This window comes from Coregonus clupeaformis, chromosome 27 (assembly GCF_020615455.1).
Source record: "Coregonus clupeaformis isolate EN_2021a chromosome 27, ASM2061545v1, whole genome shotgun sequence".
NCBI lineage: Eukaryota > Metazoa > Chordata > Actinopteri > Salmoniformes > Salmonidae > Coregonus > Coregonus clupeaformis.
The window spans coordinates 30,072,611-30,100,602 of NC_059218.1; the positions used below are offsets into that span (position 1 = coordinate 30,072,611).

The 27,992-nt window shown below is 45.6% G+C and overlaps 1 protein-coding gene across 10 annotated transcripts in view; it reads left to right on the forward strand.

Annotated features, from left to right (window-relative positions):
- Positions 1-27,992, forward strand: part of LOC121541727 (guanine nucleotide exchange factor VAV2) — a 234,649-nt gene that overhangs the window by 202,470 nt on the left and 4,187 nt on the right. For 5 of the 10 annotated variants that reach the window (XM_041850987.2, XM_041850989.2, XM_041850993.2 and 2 more), the window contains exons 5-24: positions 5,621-5,726; positions 5,896-5,910; positions 8,227-8,325; positions 9,316-9,384; positions 9,496-9,596; positions 15,282-15,381; positions 18,165-18,260; positions 20,138-20,206; positions 20,943-21,029; positions 24,384-24,472; positions 24,599-24,731; positions 25,029-25,043; positions 25,386-25,495; positions 25,613-25,714; positions 26,637-26,725; positions 26,921-26,934; positions 27,149-27,170; positions 27,487-27,614; positions 27,762-27,833; positions 27,928-27,992. In XM_041850987.2, the coding sequence (XP_041706921.1) occupies positions 5,621-5,726; positions 5,896-5,910; positions 8,227-8,325; positions 9,316-9,384; positions 9,496-9,596; positions 15,282-15,381; positions 18,165-18,260; positions 20,138-20,206; positions 20,943-21,029; positions 24,384-24,472; positions 24,599-24,731; positions 25,029-25,043; positions 25,386-25,495; positions 25,613-25,714; positions 26,637-26,725; positions 26,921-26,934; positions 27,149-27,170; positions 27,487-27,614; positions 27,762-27,833; positions 27,928-27,992 (1,581 nt within the window). The remainder of the gene's footprint in view (positions 1-5,620; positions 5,727-5,895; positions 5,911-8,226; positions 8,326-9,315; positions 9,385-9,495; positions 9,597-15,281; positions 15,382-18,164; positions 18,261-20,137; positions 20,207-20,942; positions 21,030-24,383; positions 24,473-24,598; positions 24,732-25,028; positions 25,044-25,385; positions 25,496-25,612; positions 25,715-26,636; positions 26,726-26,920; positions 26,935-27,148; positions 27,171-27,486; positions 27,615-27,761; positions 27,834-27,927) is intronic. The other 5 variants (XM_041850988.2, XM_041850995.2, XM_041850992.2 and 2 more) reach the window with 3 other exon arrangements.

Below are 27,992 nucleotides of genomic sequence, written 5' to 3' on the forward strand. Positions count from 1 at the left end.
TACAGTAAGAGGGAGAGGAGTTCTAGGGATGTACAGTAAGAGGGAGAGGAGTTCTAGGGATGTACAGTAAGAGGGAGAGGAGTTCTAGGGATGTACAGTAAGTGGGAGAGGAGTTCTAGGGATGTACAGTAAGAGGGAGAGGAGTTCTAGGGATGTACAGTAAGAGGGAGAGGAGTTCTAGGGATGTACAGTAAGAGGGAGAGGAGTTCTAGGGATGTACAGTAAGAGGGAGAGGAGTTCTAGGGATGTACAGTAAGTGGGAGAGGAGTTCTAGGGATGTACAGTAAGAGGGAGAGGAGTTCTAGGGATGTACAGTAAGAGGGAGAGGCGTTCTAGGGATGTACAGTAAGAGGGAGAGGCGTTCTAGGGATGTACAGTAAGAGGGAGAGGAGTTCTAGGGATGTACAGTAAGAGGGAGAGGAGTTCTAGGGATGTACAGTAAGTGGGAGAGGTGTTCTAGGGATGTACAGTAAGAGGGAGAGGAGTTCTAGGGATGTACAGTAAGAGGGAGAGGCGTTCTAGGGATGTACAGTAAGAGGGAGAGGAGTTCTAGGGATGTACAGTAAGAGGGAGAGGAGTTCTAGGGATGTACAGTAAGTGGGAGAGGAGTTCTAGGGATGTACAGTAAGAGGGAGAGGAGTTCTAGGGATGTACAGTAAGAGGGAGAGGAGTTCTAGGGATGTACAGTAAGCGGGAGAGGCGTTCTAGGGATGTACAGTAAGAGGGAGAGGAGTTCTAGGGATGTACAGTAAGAGGGAGAGGAGTTCTAGGGATGTACAGTAAGTGGGAGAGGAGTTCTAGGGATGTACAGTAAGAGGGAGAGGAGTTCTAGGGATGTACAGTAAGCGGGAGAGGAGTTCTAGGGATGTACAGTAAGAGGGAGAGGAGTTCTAGGGATGTACAGTAAGCGGGAGAGGAGTTCTAGGGATGTACAGTAAGAGGGAGAGGAGTTCTAGGGATGTACAGTAAGAGGGAGAGGAGTTCTAGGGATGTACAGTAAGAGGGAGAGGAGTTCTAGGGATGTACAGTAAGAGGGAGAGGAGTTCTAGGGATGTACAGTAAGCGGGAGAGGAGTTCTAGGGATGTACAGTAAGAGGGAGAGGAGTTCTAGGGATGTACAGTAAGAGGGAGAGGAGTTCTAGGGATGTACAGTAAGAGGGAGAGGAGTTCTAGGGATGTACAGTAAGAGGGAGAGGCGTTCTAGGGATGTACAGTAAGCGGGAGAGGAGTTCTAGGGATGTACAGTAAGAGGGAGAGGAGTTCTAGGGATGTACAGTAAGTGGGAGAGGAGTTCTAGGGATGTACAGTAAGCGGGAGAGGAGTTCTAGGGATGTACAGTAAGAGGGAGAGGAGTTCTAGGGATGTACAGTAAGAGGGAGAGGAGTTCTAGGGATGTACAGTAAGAGGGAGAGGAGTTCTAGGGATGTACAGTAAGAGGGAGAGGAGTTCTAGGGATGTACAGTAAGTGGGAGAGGAGTTCTAGGGATGTACAGTAAGAGGGAGAGGAGTTCTAGGGATGTACAGTAAGAGGGAGAGGAGTTCTAGAAGAGAGAGCCGTCCCACAGCTCTAGGAAATAAAGCCTGGAGGTCACACTGCACCACAGTCACAGCCAGCCTGTACACACACACACACACACACACACACACACACACACACACACACACACACGTCAGAGCATGTACTGTACTAATTAAAGGTAATTCAGTCAGTGTGGTGCAAAACCAATAGAAACTGTTTCCCCGCTTTCCCCTAGCCTCCAGGTCACAGAATAACAAGACTGTGTGTTATTATATATACTAATGAGTTTCAATGGAAAAACAAATATTCATTAGACCACTGCTTTTTATTCCCTCTGTTACGCTGTAGTTAACCATCAAACTAGCCACATTCCTACAATATCTGGAGCAGGCGTGCAATTCATTTTGCTTTATGTTATCTTTTCTCCTCAGAAAATGGCTGAAGGGAACAAACAGCTTGGAGCCTTTCAGGATTTCCGTGTTTTCTGCTGCCGAGATTTGGCATAGAATGGTGTTTTGATGTTCGACAGAGGCTTCAGATGTGGCTAGAGCAGAGAGTGGGAGAGAGAGAGCGAGAGAGAGAGAGAAGGGGGGCTCTCTGTGGTGGTCTAAGGTGAGCCGTCTGCCTGTGCTGGTGGAACTCATCACGACCATGAAACCATAGAACCAGCACAGGATGTAGCTGTGTGTTCCTGACTGTTCCTGTCTGAGTGAGAGGTGGCTTAGTCATGGGCAGGCAAGGACACCTTGTGTGGTTGTCAGGCTGGTTTAAGACGGTCCAGGCTGAGACGGGGCTGTGTGTGCCCCAGAGGACGATTGCTGGGTGTGGGCTGAAGGATGCCACTGATGCTGTCACTGGGGTGAGGAGGCACACATGGATCCAAGGCGCCGGGTGCTGATTTGATCTCATCTCCATTCTTGGATGTACGCTGAAGCGTTTAGGGAGGTCACTGGGTCCCTTCTGTTTCATACTTACATAAGCATGCACGTGCACACACACACACACACACATAGTGGTCCTTTGTAGCTCAGTTGGTAGAGCATGTCGCTTGTAACGCCAGTGTAACGGGTTTGATTCCCAGAACCACCCATACCTAAAATGTATGCGTGCATGACTGTAAGTCACTTTGGATAAAAGCGTCTGCTGAATGGTACTTACACATGCACACAACTCCCCCCCATAGTTAATGCACAGAAATGCTTTTCGGTTGTTGGCCATGATCTTTACTGCTTCAGCCTTTAATGGGATCTCACTACATTGTTATCTTCTGGGCCGACCCTCAACTTCTGTTAGTAATTTACATTTACATTTACGTCATTTAGCAGACGCTCTTATCCAGAGCGACTTACAAATAGGTGCATTCACCTTATAGCCAGTGGGATGACCACTTTACAATGTTATTTTTTATTTTTATTTTGCACACAAAAAAATTGGGGGGTTGGAATAAAGGGGTTGGGGGTTAGAAGGATTACTTTATCCTATCCTAGGTATTCCTTAAAGAGGTGGGGTTTCAAATGTCTCCGGAAGGTGGTGAGTGACTCCGCTGTCCTGGCGTCGTGAGGGAGCTTGTTCCACCATTGGGGTGCCAGAGCAGCGAACAGTTTTGACTGGGCTGAGCGGGAACTATGCTTCCGCAGAGGTAGGGAGCCAGCAGGCCAGAGGTGGATGAACGCAGTGCCCTCGTTTGGGTGTAGGGACTGATCAGAGCCTGAAGGTACGGAGGTGCCGTTCCCCTCACAGCTCCATAGGCAAGCACCATGGTCTTGTAGCAGATGCGAGCTTCAACTGGAAGCCAGTGGAGTGTGCGGAGGAGCGGGGTGACGTGAGAGAACTTGGGAAGGTTGAACACCAGACGGGCTGCGGCATTCTGGATGAGTTGTAGGGGTTTAATGGCACAGACAGGGAGCCCAGCCAACAGCGAGTTGCAGTAATTCAGACGGGAGATGACAAGTGCCTGGATTAGGACCTGTGCCGCTTCCTGTGTAAGGCAGGGTCATACTCTCCGAATGTTGTAGAGCATGAACCTACAGGATCGGGTCACCGCCTTGATGTTAGCGGAGAACGACAGGGTGTTGTCCAGGGTCACGCCAAGGCTCTTCGCACTCTGGGAGGAGGACACAACGGAGTTGTCAACCGTGATGGCGAGATCATGGAACGGGCAGTCCTTCCCCGGGAGGAAGAGCAGCTCCGTCTTGCCGAGGTTCAGCTTGAGGTGGTGATCCGTCATCCATACTGATATGTCTGCCAGACATGCAGAGATGCGATTCGCCACCTGGTTATCAGAAGGGGGAAAGGAGAAGATTAGTTGTGTGTCGTCAGCGTAGCAATGATAGGAGAGGCCATGTGAGGATATGACAGAGCCAAGTGACTTGGTGCATAGCGAGAATAGGAGAGGGCCTAGAACTGAGCCCTGGGGGACACCAGTGGTGAGAGCACGTGGTGCGGAGACAGCTTCTCGCCACGCCACTTGGTAGGAGCGACCGGTCAGGTAGGACGCAATCCAAGAGTGAGCCGCGCCGGAGATGCCCAGCTCGGAGAGGGTGGAGAGGAGGATCTGATGGTTCACAGTATCAAAGGCAGCAGACAGGTCTAGAAGGACAAGAGCAGAGGAGAGAGAGTTAGCTTTAGCAGTGCGGAGAGCCTCCGTGACACAGAGAAGAGCAGTCTCAGTTGAATGACCAGTCTTGAAACCTGACTGGTTTGGATCAAGAAGGTAATTCTGAGACAGATAGCAAGAGAGTTGGCTAAAGACGGCACGCTCAATAGTTTTGGAGAGAAAAGAAAGAAGGGATACTGGTCTGTAGTTGTTGACATCAGAGGGGTCGAGTGTTGGTTTTTTGAGAAGGGGTGCAACTCTCGCTCTCTTGAAGACAGAAGGGACATAGCCAGCGGTCAAGGATGAGTTGATCAGCGAGGTGAGGTAAGGGAGAAGGTCACCGGAGATGGTCTGGAGAAGAGAGGAGGGGATAGGGTCAAGCGGGCAGGTTGTTGGGCGGCCTGCCGTCACAAGTCGCAAGATTTTATCTGGAGAGAGAGGGGAGAAAGAAGTCAAAGCATAGGGTAGGGCAGTGTGAGCAGGACCAGCAGTGTCATTTGACTTAACAAACGAGGATCGGATGTCGTCAACCTTCTTTTCAAAATGGTTGACGAAGTCATCCACAGAGAGGGAGGAGGGGGGGGTACGGTAGAGAGACATGTTTGTGGAGTAGTTGTGAAGAGTGTGAAGTGGGGTTGAAACAGACATAGACCACCACTGTGGCCTGACTGCCTGACTCCTCAGCCCTGCTGATTATGGCTAATGGGAACCCATAGTTACTTTAGCACTCAGCTAAGTGTCAAGTGCCTAATCTGATTTCAATGTTGGGGTTAACCGTTCTCATCCAGAATGCTGCAGCCCGTCTGGTGTTCAACCTTCCCAAGTTCTCTCACGTCACCCCGCTCCTCCGTACACTCCACTGGCTTCCAGTTGAAGCTCGCATCTGCTACAAGACCATGGTGCTTACCTACGTAGCTGTGAGGGGAACGGCACCTCCTTACCTTCAGGCTCTGATCAGTCCCTACACCCAAACGAGGGCATTGCATTCTTCCACCTCTGGCCTGCTGGTCCCCCTACCTCTGCGGAAGCACAGTTCCCGCTCAGCCCAGTCAAAACAGTTCGCTGCTCTGGCACCCCAATGGTGGAACAAGCTCAGTCACTGACCACCATCCGGAGACACTTGAAACCCTACCTCTTTAAGGAATACCTGGGATAGTATAAAAGTAATCCTTCTACCCCCCCCCAAAAAAAAATTATAATAATAATAATAAAATAAAATAACAAACTACAATTAAATAAATATATATATATATATATATATATATAAAACAAATGAAAATGAAAAATATACTCTAAAAATTAAAAATTTAGAAAAATATATATAAAAAATAATTGTAAAGTGGTTGTCCCACTGGCTATCATAAGGTGAATGCACCAATTTGTAAGTCGCTCTGGATAAGAGCGTCTGCTAAACGACATAAATGTAAATGTAACCTTCAGTGTTACGTGTCTACCCTTTCAAAGGAAATTGCAATTGGATAACTGACTGTGTGTGTGTTCCCCAGTGAGCATGACGTGGGGGAGGATGACATCTACGACTGTGTTCCCTGTGAGGACGATGGAGATGACATCTACGAGGACATCATCAAGGTGGAAGTAAGACAACCCATGGTGAGAGCTTTGTGTTGGCTTGTGTATATGTCATTCTCTGCTTGTCTCTGTGTGTGTGGGTGTGTCTGTCTCTGTGTGGGTGTGTCCTCCCTGACCTATGATGCTCTCTATCTGTCGGTATGTGTTCTGCTCTGCTCATCTGCTATGTTTTCCCTTCCTGATGCTGCAGATCAGATACATGCAGGTAAGTGCCCTGACTCACCAATCTTTCATCTGGCGCTATCCAACAGTCTGTCTGAGACTGACATGTCCCCACAACACCCTTCCCCTCAGATCAATGACCTACAGCACAGGTCAAGGGAAACCCTATCTGCCCCTGTGTGAGTGTGACTCACCGTGACATCAACATATCACCGTCAACAGCATGACAGTCTCTCTGTATGACATCATCAAAAGCCGCCACATGCCAGATCAAACCTTAATACAGCCTCTCAATAAAACGTTGCTGTCATCAGTTCCTATGTCAGTTCTGTAGCGGTGCTCCCCAGCAGGCCTGATTGGGTGTTTGTTTTCTATTACCCAGCTGGATCTGGGCCTGTGAGTCTCTAATTGGCTGTGGTTTGACGTGATTATCCCCCTATTGTATGATCAGAACTGATAATTAACATTCAGCCCTGTTGCAGATGGCACGATAGAATGAATACTCCTCTCAAACCAAGACTGTTGAGAGACAATTGAGACAGAGATGATGTCAAGAGATTTTCACATGGTCGTATTATTCGCAGAAGTTTTTTATTTATTTATTTATTTCAACTGTCTCTCAGTTTTGTATTGCATTGTGATTCACTGATCTGATGCTGCAAGGCTAGCCAGCCTCCCCCTCCTCTCCCCCCTCCCCCAGCCGTAGGGTATGAGTAATGCTGCCCCCCCCTCCCCCAGCCGTAGGGAATGAGTAATGCTGCCCCCCCCTCCCCCAGCCGTAGGGTATGAGTAATGCTGCCCCCCCTCCCCCAGCCGTAGGGTATGAGTAATGCTGCCCCCCCCCCTCCCCCAGCCGTAGGGTATGAGTAATGTTGCCCCCCTCCCCCAGCCGTAGGGTATGAGTAATGCTGCCCCCCCCCCCCCCAGCCGTAGGGTATGAGTAATGCTGCTCTCCCCCTCCCCCAGCCGTAGGGTATGAGTAAAGCCCCCCTCCCCCAGCCGTAGGGTATGAGTAATGCTGCCCCCTCCCCCCAGCCATAGGGTATGAGTAATGCTGCCCCCCCCAGCCGTAGGGTATGAGTAATGCTGCCCCCCTCCCCCAGCCGTAGGGTATGAGTAATGCCCCCCTCCCCCAGCCGTAGGGTATGAGTAATGCTGCCCCCCTCCCCCAGCCGTAGGGTATGATTAATGCTGCCTCCCCCAGCCGTAGGGTATGAGTAATGCTGCCCTCCCCCCTCCCCCCTCCCCATGAGTAATGCTGCCCTCCCCCTACCCCAGCCGTAGGGTATGAGTAATGCTGCCCTCCCCCCTCCCCCAGCCGTAGGGTATGAGTAATGCTGCCCTCCCCCTCCCCCCAGCCATAGGGTATGAGTAATGCTGCCCTCCCCCCTCCCCCCAGCCGTAGGGTATGAGTAATGCTGCCCCCCCCCCCCCCCACCCACCCCAGCCGTAGGGTATGAGTAATGCTCTGTGTTCCTTTGTTTGTTTTCACTGCCCTCGTTCTCCTCCTCTCCCTAATGGCGGGCCTGTTCGCGTGGCTAAATAAGTCTGGATGTGGCGGGCGGCTGCGTTTGCCTTGGCCGTTCCACGCTCCCCGGCTCTTCTCTGCTCTGCTCTGTGGCTGGCCCCAGATGTTCCCCTGGTACAGAGCTGCAGACACAGATGTTCATTAGCACTTGGCCGTGAGCAAGCCAGCCAGCCAGCCAGCCAGCCGGCAGTCAACTCATACAAAGCCCCAGTTCCAGTGTTTATGTCCCCGCTTTCCCACAACACGGACAATCGGCTCGCGTTACACAACCTGGTCCCAGCAATTACAGTTAATCAGAAGTATCATATTCTATTGGATCATGTCGGAGTGCAGTGAGGAGTGAGAATTGGGCTCATTTCATTAAAAGTGCTCATCAAATTCCCATTGAGGGGTTTGGATGCAGTGCTGCAGGGCCTCTGGGGTGGTGGGCTCTGTTCTGGAATCCCCCTGTCTGGTAGAGTTTACAGTCACAACTCCCTATTGGGATCGACTACTGTACATTGATGTCACCACTGCAGCTGAAACTCAAATGGGAAATACATTGCGTCCTTCGTGTGTCCTTGTTACCTCATTAATTCTGCAGATGTTGAAGTCCATTTGGATGATGAGTATTGTACATTGTATAGAATGGTAAACAGTGTATACAGGAGGTATACAGTACAATATGATTTGTAATAATGACCTTGTCAGAGCATGCCTAAATAGTAGCCCCATGCATTTGAGACCCATCATTAGACAATTAGCCACATTAACCACATGGTCAGTGACGTGTCATACGTTGACAAAATTACAGCCCAGCGTCACTTCTCCTGCCGTTAATTACCTCCACAGAAAATGGGCATGACAGAAGACGACAAGAGAAATTGCTGCTTAGTGGAGATCCAGGAGACTGAGGCCAAGTACTACAAGACGCTGGAGGACATTGAGAAGGTGGGTGAGGGACGGAGCTGGGGTGAAGTTGTGTGTGTGTGTGTGTGTGCATGTGCGTGTGTGTGTGTGCGTGTGTGTGTGCGTGTGCGTGCGGTGGCTGGCTGGCTGGCAGTGTTGGGTGTAGCTTTCTGCTAGAGTATGTGTGTTTTGTCACGTCTCCTGTGTCAAGCCCGCAGGCAGGGAGCGGTGTGGAAATGTCAGCTATTGGCAGGTTCATTGGAGAGGACAAATGTCAGTGGAGCAGGTCGATAGGCTTATTATTGGCACGGTCCCATTGGAAGAGACCGATCCCCAGGGTTCTATGGATACACACACACACACACACACACACACACACACACACACAGTTCTCCCAGGGTTGTAAATAATGTTGTTTAGATTTACATTTACATTTAGGAGCCGCTCTTATCCAGAGCGACTTACAGTTAGTGAGTGCATACATTTTCATACTAGATCAGCGGTAAAACAGCAGCTTCTCCATGATGAGAAATATATTATTCTCAATAATATCCACTGGTTCCATTAGACTAAAGGTGTGTTTGTGTTTGCTGAGCCAATTAAGCCAGAATCACCTTCTTATAATCAGAGGACTTGTTTGGGCTTAATTGAGTTGGGGTTAATAAAGCTGTCATCTCTTCATTACATTTTAATGGATGTATTTGTTCTCATTAAGATTATGTAATGTGACAAGCATACAATGACCTTACTCAAACAACAGGGAAAGTTTGTGCCAGTCAACATCGGTTTAGTCCATAATGTTGATTGATCGGTGGTTAGGCTATTAGCTGGCCGAAAGTAGGCTACATGAAAAGTGCAATACTGTTAATGTAACCGTTTGTTAGTGTGGGTTTTCAGTTTATTTATGTAAATCACAAAGCTCATCTGCATTTCCTGCGGTGCAGGAAAATTCTCAGCAACAAATGCATGATCAAATTAAGATCCTACACCTGTATATTTAAATTTCACTACTGCTGTTTTGGTATTCTTCAGAATTATATGATTCCCCTGAAGCAAGTTCTAAGTCCACAAGACATGGGGGCCATCTTTGTAAATCTAGAGGTGAGTACACACTGGTGATGATGAGAGTGATCCTTGTGTCAGTGTTGATGATAGAAGTTGTGTTAAAAAGTGTTCTACCATGCTGAGTGTGGTTGTGCTGGACCCATACAGGATGTGATTAAGGTCCACTTTGCTCTGCTGAGGGCCATCGACCTCAACATGGTGAGCGGAGGCAACGGTCTGGGGAAGATCTTCATAGACTTCAAGGAAAGGTTAGTCACCTCAAGGAGATGTGTGTGTGTGTGTGTGTGTGTGTGTGTGTGTGTGTGTGTGTGTGTGTGTGCGTTTGGGATCAGTATTCCCTGTGCTGCCCTTTGTGCATGCAGTTGGATTTAGATGCAGGATTTCCGGATAAGACAGGATAAATGAGATTAGTTTTAAACTGAATAAATGGATTAATTTAAAATGCATGTAAGCAAAGCGCTGACTGTGTCTGTAACACTGTAATAAAGAAAATAACCTAGCTAGGAAGATAGCAGCCTCTACATGTTCTGCGTTCTATGGAGGGTGTGTATACTGTTGAAATGGATTCCTGTGTTCTACTATGTTCATGAAACACATTAGTGGATAGAAGAGTAGTCAGTCTGTTGAATACTGCAGCTGCAGTACATTACCGGGGATGTTGATTTGCTTGCATATGGAGGAGTGGTGATGTGATTCCCGCTGCGCTGCTCAGTAGGCAATTGTAATAATGGCTCTGGTAATGACGGGATGTAACCTTGACAGCCCTCCAGGAATGTTAGTCCTGATCCAGCCTTATTTTAGGACATTCACATGGAGCTGGAGCCAAACCTCGGAAAGTATATGTTTGTGTGAACACTGTGGATGGTGATCTGATTACAGTAAATAACCGGTAAGGGGGATGTATGCTTACTGCCATCCCCCCATCCCAAACAGACAGCAGTGGGTTTGTATAGTTTCAGTTTGTCAGATTGTGTAGGTAATTGGCTCATTGCAGGGCTGCTCAGGGGCCTGGAGAGCTGCATCACACAGAGCTAGCGTGACGGCAACGACACTCTCTATCCCGATCTCCCTCACTACCTCCCCAAACACAAACTCTTCCACCCCATCTTGCTGACACTGCTGATCTGATTGAGCTGTCCTTAGATCTCTTAAAATCTCTCACGCTATGCTAAACCAGGCTTGGCCCGTCCAGTGGACTCTTCACTACTACATTACTGCACTACTACACTTGTAGGTCACTATACAGCTCCTAGTTATGGCCCTAGTTATGGCCCATGGTCTAGTCACGGGCCAACGTGTGGTCTGCCAGCTGATGCTACTAAAGGCCAGGCTTCAACATTACTGTGATGGGTAGGATTAGAGTTGTGACTTGTAGAATGTGGATCTTCTCTACACGACAACAGGCTAAAAAGCTCTCCTCCCACCTTCCCATCATCAGGCATTGAAAGATGTCAACGACAGGGAATGTTAATATTTACCTTCTGTGACATTCTGCTGAATGTGGAACAGGAGGGTATTTTGGGTAAATTATTCATTTGATTTGCACAGTGCTGTGCTGAGCTGTGCGTCAGCTGCCTTTGGTATTCAGGAGATGATTGACAGACAAGCTCCTGTTGTTTCATTATGAGTGGCTGGCTCTCTACCCGGTAACAGAGCCCGGAGAACAGGCGATTTGGCACCGCTCAGATGGATCCATTCTCATAAAAGCCCCTTGTCGATTGGTTCTAAGGACCCGGCTTCGTTTAATTAATGTTGTTATCTCCGCTTGTAAGTCCCAGTGACCTTTGCAACAATAGGCCAGCTTTTTCCTTTCTCTTTGAGAAATAAATAAAAAGCTTTTCAGGTTGTCATTGCTGCGCCCAGTGAAAGCCATGATGAAAATGTCAATGTTCTCCACAGCACTGCAGCTAATGGCAGCTTTTCTAAAAGGTGCTAAGACTTGGTGACAGGTTTAATGTACTGTATAGAGGAAGGCAGACTACTTTTTTAAGAGGCTCCCATGTTGGTTTCCCATAATTTACATTGGAGGGCTTGCCACTTTCCCAAACTACAAACTCATTTCCGGAGTAATCCGCTCCCCTGATAACACTGTAATATGTACTTAGAGGCAAACAGAGAGGGGTTTCACCAGAGGGCGCCGCCTGCGTTCTCCTCCATTTGCTGTGTGCTGGATTTGTTCAGTGGAGGTGAGGAGGTCCCAATGCTTTGTGTAAGTCAATATTATTGCCTCTCTCCGCAGCCTGTCACTTCTGATTTGCTGGGAGATTTCCTCTCCAGCCTGACACTGCAGCCCAATGCCACTGCAGCCTCGCTACAGAGGTGGGGAGAGCAGTTACTCCAAATTGTGTTTTCTCTGAAATAACATGCATGACGGCGTTCCCATAATGAGAGAGCCTGTGTAGCTGCAGCAGGGGCGAGAGCACCGACCGGAAGAGAGAGAGGAGGAATTTAAAGAGGGAGTTTACACTGCACTGACTGAGGAACATCTCCCTCTCTCCCACGGGAGAGCTCAGTCTAAAGCGACTGTGGCGTTTAGGGGTTGTTTCCTCAACATGCTTTTTTTACCGTCCATCTTCTGCCTTCACTCTCTCTCTCCCGCTCCCTCTCTCTTGTCCCTCTCTAGTACTTTAGGCAGTTGGAACTGTACTGAACTATGGGCATCCCTAGACTGTTTGGCTCTTGCCGTTGTCACATCGCAGTAGGACATATAGGCTAGGACACGTCTTGACAGGCGGCGCTACCCCGAGACAGGCAGGCGACAGAAGCGACAGAGGGCAAGAGAATCAGGACTTTTTTTGCTTCACTTCAACACCTTTTCCACATGACACGTCAAGCTCCTTGAGGGCCTGGCGGAAGCCTTCATGTAGGCAGAGTGCTGCTTTATCATCATAGAGAGCACATTCCCTTTGGGGACTTGATCCATGCTGTCGACTGTCTCTAATATAGAATCCCAATTGACTCATCATCATCATCCAGTCTGTACTCTTTCTAGGCCATTAGAACACAGTTTGATTAACAGAACCCTCATTAGATCAATTTTGTCCAATTATGCATTCGTTTAAATGAGAGAGCCATGTAATGAAGGGAATGTGTCCATGTCCAGTCGTCTGTACAGTCCATGGTGTTTCTGTGGTGTTGAGGTCTGCTTTATACAGTGTTGGCTCTTATTGTTTTACCAGTCCGTCCTGTGAGTCATCCTTACCGCTCTTGGATCATTTTCTCTACTCCTTTAACATGACGTTTTAGGGTTAGCTTAAGAGTAGAATTTCACGGATTCATATGCTTATGCAATGGTGTGCAATTCACCTCTTTATTTAAAGAAGCCAGAACGTTACACTGTGAGAGAGGGAGAGAGAGAGACTGAGAGAGAGAGTGAGAGACAGAGACAGAGACAGAGACAGAGACAGAGACAGAGACAGAGACAGAGAGAGAGAGAGAGAGAGAGAGAGAGAGAGAGAGAGAGAGAGAGAGAGAGAGAGAGAGAGAGAGAGAGAGAGACTGGTGTAGAGCAAAGAAATGAAACATATAACTTTAAAGGGAAAGAGAAAAGGAGTGATAAAAAAGAGAAGTATGACGTGCTGGTTTCTAAGGGAGATGTGTCCAGACATCAAGAGAGAAGAGGCTGTGCCTGTCAGTGTCTCAGGACCTAATTATGTCTGCCTCTGTCGTGTGGGTGTGTCTGTGTGTGTACATGTGGCTTTGTGCATGTGTGAGGTGTGTATGTGCATTCATCTGTGTGTGTGCAAACAGTATGTGTGTGTGTGTAATCATCCCCTTTCTTCCACTGCCTGTCTCTGGGAGAACAAAGACAGTGACTTTCCTTTAGAACTGGAGCAACAAGAAAGCCTGTTATTAGAGGGGTCTGTAAGTATTAGCATTAACACTGTGCCACGTCCTCTCTGCTGTGTCAGTGTCAGAGCAGGCCCTGTGTCACACGTTGAGGCCTGTCACTGAGCAGGGGACAAATGTCTCTGTTAGGATGGCCTCTGTTCGCCGCCTCTCCGTGTCCTTGTCTATCAACACTAAAGACTTCTGCCTGGTTTTGTAGTGTTTTTAGTGGTGGTGGAGGAGCTTCAGAAAGCGGGCCCTCAGGCCCAGAGTTACTGTCCCATACTACACAGGCTACAGGAAACCCTGCTGTGGACGCTGCCTAACCCCGACCAACTGAGCTCTTCCTCTCTTGTGCATGTTCTTCATCTATCTCCTTCTGTTTTCTCTGTGTCTTTCTACCTCGCCCCCCTGCTTTCTGTCTCTCTTTATTGCTGGCTGGCTTATTCTTCTAATATTCAAAACTATTCAAAACCTTGTGTCTAGTCTCAGTGGACGTCTAATGTACCCGTAATCCATTGTCTCACACTCTCATCACAATATCACTTTCCCCACCAGTCGCTCCACCTTAAACATCACACTCCTGAAATGGCCTCGTAAAATAAGACCTTCATGTTCAATTAGGTCTGTGACACGTGTTATTAGAGGGTGTGGCTGACACCTGTCCCTGGACCCTCAGAATGCTGCTGCCTGCTGCTGAATCTAACTGCCTGTGCCTGGCTGCTGTCTCATTATTGACAAAGGCCCTCATTAATCTTCATCAGAGGAGATGAGCTGTCTCCCTGGTTGTGGATCAGGCCCTAATCATGCCCTTGTTAGCGCCAGGGGTCGCTGTCTCTGGCCCAGGCCCAGACAGGGAGCCTCACAGTGGGTGGCCATAGCTACGTTGCTGAGCCTGAGTTCCAACCATCCAGTCATTACTGGAGTTTAGGGATGGAGAGAGCCAGCCAGATAGTCAGACACTGGATGACTCATCCCTACGCATGGGGATCTAGTTATTTTGTGATTGTACAAAGCGATAGGGAGAGGTTGGATAAGTTAGTAGGCATTGTAATGGGGTTTGTGCAATCTGCAGGCGCTTAGTTAGGGGGTTTGTTCATGTAAGAGGCTTAGTAAAGGAAATGGGTTAGTTTTGAGAGCTAGGGTAGTTCCTATTATCAAAGCACTCTGTTAGTGGCTTATGCTGTAACTTTAAGATTAAGTGAAGAGTTGTGGTCTGTTAAAAAACGTAGTGAAGTACTGTAGTAGTTGAATTGAAAGAAGAAGATAGCCACCTATGTTTTAAAGCATTTTCTAAGAGCCATGCCGTGCTCCTTCTCTGTTGCAGGTTTTTGGAGACATCTCCCAGCTCTCTGTAGCAGTGCTCTTGTCTCCGTTAAGGATCTGTCAGAGACATGATTAGACCTTAAAAATGGCAGCTCTGCTCCGCTCAAAATTGAGACTCTGACAAAAGCGTCAGAGGGGTTTGGCACTGCCCGTGGTGCCAATGCCCTACTTTGAAAAAGGAGAGGGAGAAATCTGTGCCACGCGCGGTGCCATCCTCTAGGCAAGATGACTTTGAACTCGTTCCTAGATGAAGCCATCTGTGTCAGGTGCCCATTATGCCGTTTAATGAACATGCCCTTCATATCCTCACTGGCCCAAATTAACACACTTTCTGCCTAAGAGAACTCTTCAAATGAATATATTAGAATCACTATCTTTCATTAGTGTACGATAATTAAACTATAATTATGACTTATTGGGTAGACTCGTGTATTCTTCTAAATATTTCCCTGGGTTTACAGTTCATGTATTACTTTCCTATTAATATATTCATTTTACATCTGCCCCCTATGGTGGCAAATGAGTCACCCACTGAACTGTTTAATACTGTAGTAATTATTTTATATCTAACTCTATTAGCATGGCTTACTCCTGCTTAGTGGTAAAGGCCCAATGTGTTATTACCTAATAAACTGGTCCTTAAGAGTCAAAAGCATATTGGTCTATGATGAACTGTGTTGATATTGTGTACCCTTTGCAGGAACCCTACAATAGAATACAATATATGCTTGTAATAAAACCGTTAAGAGTGAGAGTAATGGGGGTAATGTTGTGTGCAGGTTGCTGATCTACGGCCAGTACTGCAGCCACATGGAGACCGCTCAGAAGACACTGGACGAGCTCATCGCCACGCGGGAGGACGTCAAGATGAAAGTAGAGGTACAGTAACCTCACGCACACGCAATCATGCACACACACACACACACACACACACACACACACACACACACACACACACACACACACACACACACACACACACACATATACCATCACCCTCCCTTGCCACCCAGCTGATATCTGCTCAGCATTGGAGCAAAGTTGCTTCACAACCAGCCTTGATGTTTTGAATCATGACATTTTACATTGATTGTTTGGCTTCCATCTAACGCTACTACACTATAGTAGGACAAACAGCAGTGTCCTGCAAGATCTGATAAACCTGGAATCATCTGCTAGCTCAAATCATGGCCCACTGCTGGCCTAGCCATGGTGCTGGGTTGCGCAATTCCGAGTTTTTATCTCTGACCCAGTTCCCAACTAGTGTGAGTAGAAGACAGGTCCCTAGGTCCCAGCCCTGATGCCTGGGGATGTCCTCAAAACACAGTGAAACTCACTCTGAACTGTGAGGAGTAGAGATCTACAGCACAGTACTGTACAGTCTCTAACTGCCCTCTGTCACTGAGGGACAAGTGCCTCCCGGTCAGCCCTAAACACACTAATACATCCCTACCACGGCAGACTGCAGCTGACAGTTTGGATGTAAAACCAAAGGCCACTGGAAGGATTTGAGAGCGTCCGAGAGAGGACACAGAAAACTTCAACTAGTAACTTCTCTGTAGAAAACAAGACCCAAACCGAAGTCAGAAGCGATGATAGGAGAAGGGTAGTTACTAATGATAGAAGACTAGCTCTGTGGTGAAGTGGGGGATTAGGGTAGATTCGATTAGGGTGTAGGATAGGGGAAAAGCCTGATATTGGGTCTGGGAGCTGTTGACATAATGGAGATGATTATCACCCTGTTATCTGACATATAGAAGGAGGGCTTTGGAATTGATTCTCCCTGCTCAGCCTCACTCTCGGAGCGTTCACACACGCACACACGCACGCACGCACACACAGACACACACACAAACAGACACGCAGGCACGTACGCACACACCCACACACCCACACATACACACACACACACACACAAACACAGACACATGCATGCATGCACGCACGCACACTGACACACACATACACACACACACACAGACAACAATGTGGCTTTTAAAGTGGATTAGAATCAGAGTTATCCCCTCAGGAGAGAGAGAGAGAGAGAGACATCAGGCCTGATAATCACAGTGAACAATGAACTTCTCTTTCTGTAGAGCAGAGGATAGCATTCAATATCTACTGGGTTACGATGGCTCATGGTCTGACTCAATGCATTACAATGCAGCTGTATGGCTCATTGTTTATATTTACAGTAGCAAGGACATTGTTATGGCTATTATTCAGAGAGAGGGATGAATGTGTTTTTTCTTACTCATACAGTGGAGGAATGTCCGTATCAGTATGAATGGCCTGGTGTAGTTGTTGACTAAGTGGTAGGGGCTAGGGACACACAGCTGTTGGCACGGTTGTTGGAATGCACTATTGTAGGAATGTGTTGTAGTGATAGTTTGAAATGACACTTTTGTATCGGAGTGTATACACTAGGGTTCCCCAACTGGCAGCCTGCGGGCCAAATTATTTTAAGTTTTTGGACCAAAAATAAATAAATAAACATTAATTTTTATTTTTATTGTTGGACATAAAAGACTGTAAAAACACGCATAATAGATAGATATATGTGACCTAATTGAACGCAAAACGTAAAGTGTTGGTCCCATATTTCATGAGCTGAAATAAAAGAGTGGGAGGCCCCGGTGCACAACTGAGCAAGAGGACAAATACATTAGAGTGTCTAGTTTGAGAAACAGACGCCTCACAGGTCCTCAACTGGCAGCTTCAATAAATAGTACCCGCAAAACACCAGTCTCAACGTCAACAGTGAAGAGGCGACTCCGGGATGCTGACCTTATAGGCAGAGTTGCAAAGAAAAAGCCATATCTCAGACTGCCCATCTTCATCTTTTCTTTTTATTGGCCAGTCTGAGATATGGCTTTTTCTTTGCAACTCTGCCTAGAAGGTCAGCATCCCAGAGTCGCCTCTTCACTGTTGACGTTGAGACTGGTGTTTTGCGGGTACTATATAATGAAGCTGCCAGTTGAGGACCTGTGAGGTGCCTGTTTCTCAAACTAGACACTCTAATGTAGTTGTCCTCTTTCTCAGTTGTGCACCGGGGCCTCCCACTCCTCCTTCTATTCTGGTTAGAGCCAGTTTGCACTGTTCTGTGAAGGGAGTAGTACACAGCGTTGTACAAAATCTTAAATTTCTTGGCAATTTCTCGCATGGAATAGCCTTCATTTCTCAGAACAAGAATAGACTGACGAGTTTCAGAAGAAAGTTATTTGTTTCTGGCCATTTTGAGCCTGTAATCTAACCCACAATTGCTGATGCTCCAGATACTCAACTAATCTCAAGAAGGCCAGTTTTATTGATTCTTTAATCAGCACAACAGTTTTCAGCTGTGCTAACATAATTGCAAAAGGGTTTTCTAATGATCAATTAGCCTTTTAAAATGATAAACTTGGATTAGCAAACACAACGTGCCATTGGAACACAGGTCTGATGGTTGCTTATAATGGGCCTCTGTACGCCTATGTAGATATTCCAGTAAAAATCAGCCGTTTCTTGCTACAATAGCCATTTACAACATTAACAATGTCTACACTGTATTTCTGATCAATTTGATGTTATTTTAATGGACAAAAAAAATATTTCAAAAAACAATGAAATTTCTAAGTGACCCCAAACTTTTGAACAGTAGTGTATATATATTATTTTTGTAGGAGTGCACTATGAAGGTGCAGGAAGGGAAGTTCAAGCTCCAGGACCTGCTGGTAGTGCCCATGCAGAGAGTACTAAAGTACCACCTCCTACTCAAGGTAAGTAGCATTACAAACCCACAATACAACTTGTGGTAACCCTTAGGCATTAACGTCAATGACTCATTCACATAATTCCTCAGCACCATCACTCTTCATAAAAAAGGGACATTCTTTAAGACAGTAAGAAAATTGTGAGTTTTTCTTGGTATAGCGGTTGAGTGTGCTAGGTGTGTTAAGGCTGAATCTCACTTTTATGGCCACTCAGTATACATCCTAGTGTCCCTCCGTTTCCCCTTGACCCTGGTCATCTTCAAGCCCACCACAGGAGGCTTCTGAGGGGAGAACGGCTCATAATAATTGCTGGAACAGAGTAAATGGAATGGCATCAAACACATGGAAACTGTGTTTGATGTATATGACACCATTCCACTAATTCCGCTTCAGCCATTACCCCGAGGCCGTCCTCCCCAATTAAGGTGCCACCATCCTCATGTGATGCCCACAGACATGGTTTAAACATACACACAGTGTGGCCAGTCCAGTCCACACAGAGACCCAATTGAGCCTTGTTCCGGGAACTCTCCCTTAGTAGTCATGCTAGTACAGTAGTCATGTATAAAACAAGCTGGCCAGGCTGCCTGATTCAAAACACGATTAAGTAACCAGTCAGCTTAATAATGAATGATGTGGGGCTAGCTGTTGACGTGGGTATGAAGAGAGTAGAGGTAAGCAGAGCGCATGGCAGGTGATGATGGGGGGACTGCAGTGAGTGGTTTGTTATTCATCTGACTTGGCTGACTGACTGGCTGACTGACTGGCTGGCTGACTGGTTGACTGGCTGGCCGGCTGAATGACTGGCTGACAGGACATCCAGAGAAGAGAAACTGTGTTCAAATCAGCCACACTCTAATCACATTACATGCAGGCCCATTTCACTCCTTCCCATAGCTTTGTCGTTAAGGATTAATATGCCGTGGCCCTAGGGCGTTCAACTGACAGGCTGTGTGTGTGTGTGTGTGTGTGTGTGTGTGTGTGTGTGTGTGTGTGTGTGTGTGTGCGCGTGTATGTGTATGTAAGCCTTAGGGCACAACATTACTTCATGTCAATGGGTGTTGCAGATTCCACTGTGATTAAGCCATATATGGTCTTTGTCAGAATTACACACTACACAGCTTATACTGTAGCAAATCATTCTGTCTTCAATGACATGGCCAGCAGGCCTAAACTCGCCAACACACACATACCATGTACTGTATAACTCACTTCCATATTATCTTCCCACACTCACCCTTTCTCTATAAAACCGCTGAAGCATGCATAAAGTCCACCTGAAAGTGTCAGTTGTAACATCACATGCTCTATACCAGTCCTCCAGTACCCCCAACACATTGTTGCTGTAGCCCCAGGCAAACACACCTGATTCAACTTGTCAACTAATCATCAAGCCCTCAATGAGTTGAATCAGGTGGTTTGTCTGGGGCTACAACAACAATGTGTGCTGTTGGGGATACTGGAGGACCGGAGTTGGGAACCACTGCTCTATATGCACAGATGTTCCACTAGTACAGTACCTCTGAGAGTATTCACTGTGTTTATACAGAAAAACATATTTTGAGGTGATAAAGTTTAGTGAGGGTTCATATGAGTTTCTCTGTTTTTCTCTGTGGTGTGTTGCTGTCCTACTGAGTTATGTGAATGTTTGTGTAGAGTGTGTGGTAGTGTATTGGGTATGTGTGTGTTGTGTTCTTCTGTAGCTCAGCTGGTAGAGCACGGCGCTTGTAACGCCAGGGTAGTGGGTTCGATCCCCGGGAACACCCATACACAAAAATGTATGCATTTATGACTGTATGTCGCTTTGGATAAAAGCGTCTGCTAAATGGCATATTATTATTATTATTCTTCACTGATGGAATGAATGTAACTTCCCCTTACAGGAACTGGTGAGTCATTCAACTGACCGACCTGATAAACAGCAGCTGAAGGAGGCGTTGGAGGCCATGCAGGTGTGTGTGTGTGTGTGTGTGTGTCACAGGAGGCTGCTGAGGGGAGGATGGCTCATAATAATGTCCGGAACAGAGAAAATGGAATAGCATCAAACACCTGCAAACCATGTGTTTGATGTATTTGATACCATTCCACAATTCCGCTCCAGTCATTACCACAAGCCACTTCTCCCCAATTAAGGTGCCAACCTCCTGTGGTGTGTCTATATATGTGTGTGTGTGTGTAACTGTATGTGTGTGTGTATGTTTCTGTGTGGTTGTGTGTGTTTTGTTTAACTATCCTTGTGGGTACCAGAAGTCCTCACAAGGATAGTAAAACAAGGAAAATTCAGACAAGTTGGTCCCCACAAGGAAAAATGCTATTTTAAACTTAGGGGTTAGGTTTAGGATTAGGGTTACAATTAGGGTTAGGGCTTAGGGTTAGGAGTTAGGGTTAGGTATAGTTTTAGGGTTAAGTGTGTGTGTGTGTGTGTGTGTGTGTGTGTGTGTGTGTGTGTGTGTGTGTGTGTGTGTGTGTGTGTGTGTGTGTGTGTGTGTGTGTGTGTGTGTGTGTGCGTGCTTTCTTTAGGTTATTCTGGGTATGATCATCAACCATTGTGACATTTTTCTATTCATTCAAAAGGGCTGCATGAGTGCATAGCTATACATTATATTGTAGCTTTAACTCAGCTGCCAATATATAATAGATGTTATTCAGATGTACTGGTGTAAAAACAATGTGTCTCTGTCTCTGAAGGACTTGGCTATGTACATCAATGAAGTGAAGAGAGACAACGAGACCTTGAAGAAGATTAGTGAATTCCAGAACTCGATCGAGAACCTTGTAAGTAACTTGATTGTTGTAAACGACAGCAATTTTCTACAATCAGCACTGACATTTCAATCAATAAGGAGTGTTGACCCTTTGTACGTTGTCCTGTTGGATATTTAAATCAAATCATATTTTAAATCAAATAAAAATGTATTCTTCACATGCTTCTTAAACAACAGGTGTAGACTAACAGTGAAATGCTTCCTAACATTGCAGAGAGAAAGAAAATAGAGAATTAATAGAAAAGTAATAACACGTAATAATAAAAGTCATAATAAATACATAATGAGTAATGATAACTTGGCTATATACACAGGGTACCAGTACCGAGTTGATGTGCAGGGGACGAGGTAATTAAGGTAGATATGTACATAGAGTACCAGTCAAAAGTTTGGACACACCTACTCATTCCAGGGTTTTTCTTTATTTTTACTATTTTTTACATTGTAGAATAATAGTGAAGACATCAAAACTATGGAACAACACATATGAAATCATGTAGTAACCCAAAAAGTGTTAAACAAAAAAATAAAATATTTTATATGTGAGATTTTTCAAAGTAGCCACCCTTTGCCTTCTTTGCCTTGATGACAGCTTTGCACACTATTGGCATTCTCTCAACCAGATTCATGAGGTAGTCACCTGGAATGCATTTCAATTAACAGGTGTGCCTTGTTAAAAGTTAATTTGTGGAATTTCTTTCCTTCTTAATGCGTTTGAGCCAATCAGTTGTGTTGTGAAAGGTAGGGGGGGGTATACAGAAGATAGCCCTATTTGGTAAAAGACCAAGTCCATATTATGGCAAGAACAGCTCAAATAATCAAAGAGAAACGACAGTCCATCATTACTTTAAGACATGAAGGTCAGTCAATCCGGAAAATGTGAAGAATGTTGAAAGTTTCTTCAAGTGCAGTCGCAAAAACCATCAAGCGCTATGATGAAACTGGCTCTCATGAGGACCGCCACAGGAAAGGAAGACCCAGAGTTACCTCTGCTGCAGAGGATAAGTTCATTAGAGTTACCAGCCTCAGATATTGCAGCCTAAATAAGTGCTTCACAGAGTTCAAGTAACAGACACATCTCAACATCAACTGTTCAGAGGAGACTACGTGAATCAGGCCTTCATGGTCGAATTGTTGCAAAGAAACCACTACCGAAGGACACCAATAAGAAGAAGAGACTTGCTTGGGCCAAGAAACACGAGCAATGGACATTAGACAGGTGGAAATCTGTCCTTTGGTCTGGAGTCCAAATTTGAGATTTTTGGTTCCAACTGCTGTGTCTTTGTGAGACGCAGTGTAGGTGAACGGATGATCTCCGCATGTGTAGTTCCCACCGTGAAGCATGGAGGAGGAGGTGTGATGGTGCTTTGCTGGTGACACTGTCTGTGATTTATTTAGAATTCAAGGCACACTTAAACAGCATGGCTACCACAGCATTCTGCAGCGATACGCCATCCCATCTGGTTTGGGCTTAGTGGGACAATCATTTGTTTTTCAACAGGACAATGACCCAACACACCTCCAGGCTGTGTAAGGGCTATTTGACCAAGAAGGAGAGTGATGGACCGCAAAGTGAAGGAAAAGCAGCCTACAAGTGCTCAGCATATGTGGGAACTCCTTCAAGACTATTGGAAAAGCATTCTACGTGAAGTTGGTTGAGAGAATGCCAAGAGTGTCCAAAGCTGTCATCAAGGCAAAGGGTGGCTACTTTGAAGAATCTAAAATATATATTTGGTTACTACATGATTCCATATGTGTTATTTCATAGTTTTGATGTCTTCACTATTATTCTACAATGTAGAAAATTGTTAAAATAAAGAAAAACCCTTGAATGAGTAGGTGTCCAAACTTTTGACTGGTACTGTATAACTAGGAATAAAGTGACAGTAGCAACAGCGTATGTGATGAGTCAAAACAGTTAGTGCAAAAAGAGTCAATGCGGGGTGCTATTGCTAACTATTTACCTAACTATTTAGCAGTCTTATGGCTTGGGGGTAGAAGCTGTTCAGGGTCCTGTTGGTTCCAGACTTGGTGCATCGGTACCACTTGCCGTGCGGTAGCAGAGAGAACAGTCTATGACTTGGGTGGCTAAAGTCTTTGACAATTTATTGAGATTGTCAAGTATGCATTTACTGTCAAATATTTATTGAGCATCAGAGAGTGATTGTCCATCCCCCTGGCCCTGACACACTCCCCAAATTCTCTCTCTCTGTGAACAGCCTGGAACATTCCTCTCTCTCTGTCTCTCTCTCTCAATTCAATTTCTTTATTGGCATGGAAACATATGTTTACATTGCCAAAGCAAGTGAAATAGATCATAAACAAAAGTGAAATAAACAATACAAAAATGAACATTAAACATTACACTCACAAAAGTTTCAAAAGAATAAAGACAATTGTCATATTATGTGCAAATAGTTAAAATACAAAAGGGAAAGTAAATAAACATGAATATTGGTTGAATTTACAATGGTGTTTGTTTACAATGTCTCTCTCTCTCTCTCTGTCTCTTTCTCTCTCTCAATCTCTCCTCTCTCTGCTTGCCTCATCCCTCACTTCCACTTGTCCCACTCATCTGCAATTATCATGTCTCTCACAAATTATTTATTCTTCCAGAGTGTGAGCAGACAGGCTTTTTAATTCTCCACCAATCCAAAACTAAAGTGTGCCGTGCAAGGCAGCGTTTAGTCTAACAGCAGATGCCTTTTATTGGCCTTGATATGTGCTTTAGATGAAGCCTCAGAGACAGCCACAGGCTGCTATTTCAGATGTACTGCCTGTCTTGTCTTGTCTGGTCTGTCCTTTATGTATGCTCATTGTATCACTGACATGAAATAACTGCTGTATCCAACACACCCTGATGGGTACCATACAACCAGTGGTGAAAGAGTCATGAATGTCATAATGTTTTGCTGTTCTTATCCTTACCTACTGTTTGTACCACCACTCATATTCATCACTGAAAGAAACTGAGAAGTACAGCATTAGATTAAAAGGGCAATCTACAATTGCTACATCCATTTTTAGACACCTAAATGAATGATATCTATCCAATGATTCTTCAAGAATGTAACTTACAGATGCTTCATGAGCATTTGTCATACCCCATCAGAACCAAAATATTAGCTTGTTTTACTCCTTTGTTTGTAAACAAGGTATATGTAAATAAACACTGTGTAGCCTCAAAACATGGTTAAAACCATTGTCATTCCTTATATCCATAGCTTTGTCCATGAATTTGAGAGGGTCAAACATTTTCAAGCCCCATCCCTCAGCTGTTTACCAAATCAGTGGCGGGGTGCCCACTTTGATCGTTTGAACTGCAGATTGCCACTTTAATCCAGGCATGTGTATGTTACCCAAGCAGCAGGTCAAACTGGAAGAGTATGGCAGACCAAAGATAGATGGAGAGCTCAAGGTGTCCTCCATAGTCAACCGAACAAAGCAGGACCGGTGAGTAGCGAAGCTTCACTATGTAATCCAGACTTACTGAATGTGTACTATGTGATTAACAGACTTTATAATGGACAATACATGTGTTCGGAGCTCTAACTGATGTTTTACGATTCTTTTTCCAAGGTACATATTCCTGTTTGATAAAGTGGTGATTGTGTGCAAGCGGAAAGGCTACTGCTATGAACTGAAAGAGATCATTGAGCTACAGTCATACAAAATGTCTGACGACCCCATGAACAACAGGGACATGAAGAAGGTAGGCAGCAGCCTTGAGCTGCAATTTCTCCTAACACCCTGCTGAAGGGACACACTCAGACCAGGTTCTGCAATATCTTAGCAATCATTACAAATGGTGTCCTTGACATAGAACTGCGGTGACGGTCATTTCAGATCAGCACGCTCATGTGTAATGCAATGAAGGTCATTTACAATACGGCCGTGTGCATTTTCCACCAATCTAACCATTCTTTTGAATCTTTTGAATCTGCATGCGTGGTCGTGTGCATGTATAACTGGGTCTTCTCTGGTGTGTTTCTCTTTGCATGCATACCAGTCGAGTGGAAAAATGGTAAGCTGAAGCAACCCTTAACTCATCTTCTCATAGCAGCCAGTGTGTGTGTGTGTGTGTGTGTGTGGTGTTGGGTGTCATGCCATGATTGCATGTGCACCCACTGGCTATGTGATTCTCTTAAGCTTTTGTCAGATGCATTGCCAAGCATGAACACTATCTCTTGGTTAGCTCCAAAGGGAATGTGTAGCCTATAGAAAGTACATTTTGTTAGTATACATGATTGTTTAGGGGAATTTGTTACAACCCTCCTCGTCTGTCCCCCACCACTCTCTCCATCTACCTCCATGTTTCTTTCTCTCTACCATCCTTTCTTCATTTCTTCACTCACTCTCTCTGCAGTGGTCCTATGGCTTCTACCTGATCCACCTGCAAGGGAAGCAGGGTTTCCAGTTCTTCTGTAAAACAGAGGACACCAAGAGGAAATGGATGGAGCAGTTTGAGATGGCCATGTGAGTACAGTAGTAGGCCTATAGTAGCAGCATGCAGCCGAGTGGATCTTTCAGACTAATCAGACCCATTTCATTCAAACTCACTATGTATCATGTATGTTTCCTCCAATCCCAAAGGTCAAACATCAAGCCGGAGAAAGCCATGGCCAATCTGCACAACTTCCAGATGCACACGTTTGAGAAGAACACCAACTGCCGAGCTTGCAAGATGCTGCTGAGGTGAGACTTGGCACCAGCCGCAGGGCTCCTCCCATGTACCGGGCCTTATCATGCACTTTGTTGACGGATGACAGCACAGTTTTCTAATGGGATGTGGTACTTACTGACGCTACACGCTTACTTTGATATTCAGTCTTTTTAGCTTGCCAGGCTGTCTAAACTCCCTGAATGACAAATCACTCAGCCTTTGAGTCTGTTTGATTTGACTGACAGCTAGAACACCCAAGTAAACACTCCATTACAGTAGGCCTGCATCTAAGTTGACAATGTGAGTGCAGCTCCAGCGCTATGCTGTGCACTCTTCTGACTACTACTCTTAAACTCTTCAGACTTCTACTACAGTGGCTGTCTACACTCTACACTCCATGCAATGTATTGACCCAAAAACAACATAGTAGCAACGCTGACCTAAATTCCCACCCGGTGCTGTGGAAGGACCAGTGTGCTGCTACCACTAGCTGCTAACTGCTAATTGCATCAGTAGCCCCAGTGTATTAGTCTGATGTATGGCGCTGGCTATTGGACATGACAGTGTATAGACTGCAGAGTATACACGTGCCGTATTTTACATAACGTAAAAAGTAATCCACTTTATTGTGTGGCCTGAAAGAAAGAGTGGAACGCTTACGGTGGATGTAGTGAATTTAATTTAGTGGGGGCTTTTATTCAAAGAGACAGTCAGTTAACACCAATAGACAGTGTGTGACCACACAGGAATCAACAGTGTATACTAGGAAAGTACTAGCATAGAATCACATATGGTTAATGTTATACATTATATTCTATTTAGAGTGATGTTTAGATAAAGACATGTTCTAGCTGGTCAGGGTTAGGAATGATCCTGTGCATGATTGGGTAGTCAGTGTCAGTCTTTTCCTCACCCCTGACCCCCCAACTCTCTGTGTCTCTCTCTCTCTCCCAGGGGGATCTTCTACCAGGGGTACTACTGTTCCCGCTGTGGGACTGGAGCACACAAAGAGTGTCTGGAGTGCATCACAATCTGTAAAATCAGTAGGTTTACTTTACGCTCAACTCCAGTACTATACATTACAGTGGTACTGCACAGGTATAAGAGCAACTTAATGTGAAGTGTTACTGACAAGTCTCCCTAGATACACACTGTTCAATGGGACATGAAGAAATACTGAGTTGGAACATTGTGTTGACCAACTGCTCTTTCTCTTCCTTTCTCTCTCATTTTTTCAGATCCACTCGACACGGTGAGTGTTTCACCCTCCCGCTTCTTAGACATTCAGCTTTGTCACCTTTTGAAGAGTGCAATCTATTGTTTCATGAATAAGTTCTCATATTGCTGTTTTATTGATAAATGATTGATACATCTGTTTGGTTGTGTAGCATCATAACACTACTATAAGCTCCACTGTGGAGCTCCCTTATCTTGACCCTGTAATGTGTTGGTCCTTCCTCTTTCAGGACCCTGGACTACCGTCATCAGGTAGGAATGCTGTGCATACGGGAATTCACATAGCACAGTGTAATGTTAGTCAGTCAGAAATCCCCAAAATGTACAGCAGACTTCGATAAGGATTGCTCTCAAGCTGTCAAACTAACTTTAAGTTGTTTGGAAGGTGGAGTAGAGCTACAGCTCTCTGCTGCCTTCTAGTGGAAGTCTACAATGCAAGTGCTGATTGAGTAGACTAATACAAGTGATGGAAGTGTTGAGATGTATATGGAGAATTCTCTATAGTCTTCATAGCCTATTGGAAGAGTGTTCAGTTTATCTTACTGTATGCATTTTATCCTGGCTTCAGGCCCTAAGATGGTGGCAGTAAGGAACTATCATGGGACGCCTGTTCCTCCAGGGAAGACTCCACTATCCTTTCAGACAGGGGACTTTATCGAGCTGCTGAAGGGGGAACCTGACACCACCTGGTGGGAGGTAAAATCACTCCCTCACCCCTATAAATACTGACTATAGGTTATCCACTAACATACACATTCTGAGGAACATTCACAAACATTCTCCTATATCCATCCATAGCAACAGAGTTGTTGTATATCGACACCTACTGTCTCTCTCTCCCAGGGAAAGCTTATTCAAACCCAGAAGAGTGGATTCTTTCCTAACAACTGTGTAAAGCCTTGTTTGGACCCAAAGGTAAAAGACCCCTCACATACACATTAATTCACTCACTAATGATTCTACTCTATTTATATACTCTCTAATGCTGATTTTGTTGTTGTCACCACAGCCTTTGTTCCAGTCCTTCCCCAGCCGGCAGCCCTCAAGGGAAACAGACTACTATGGATACCCCTG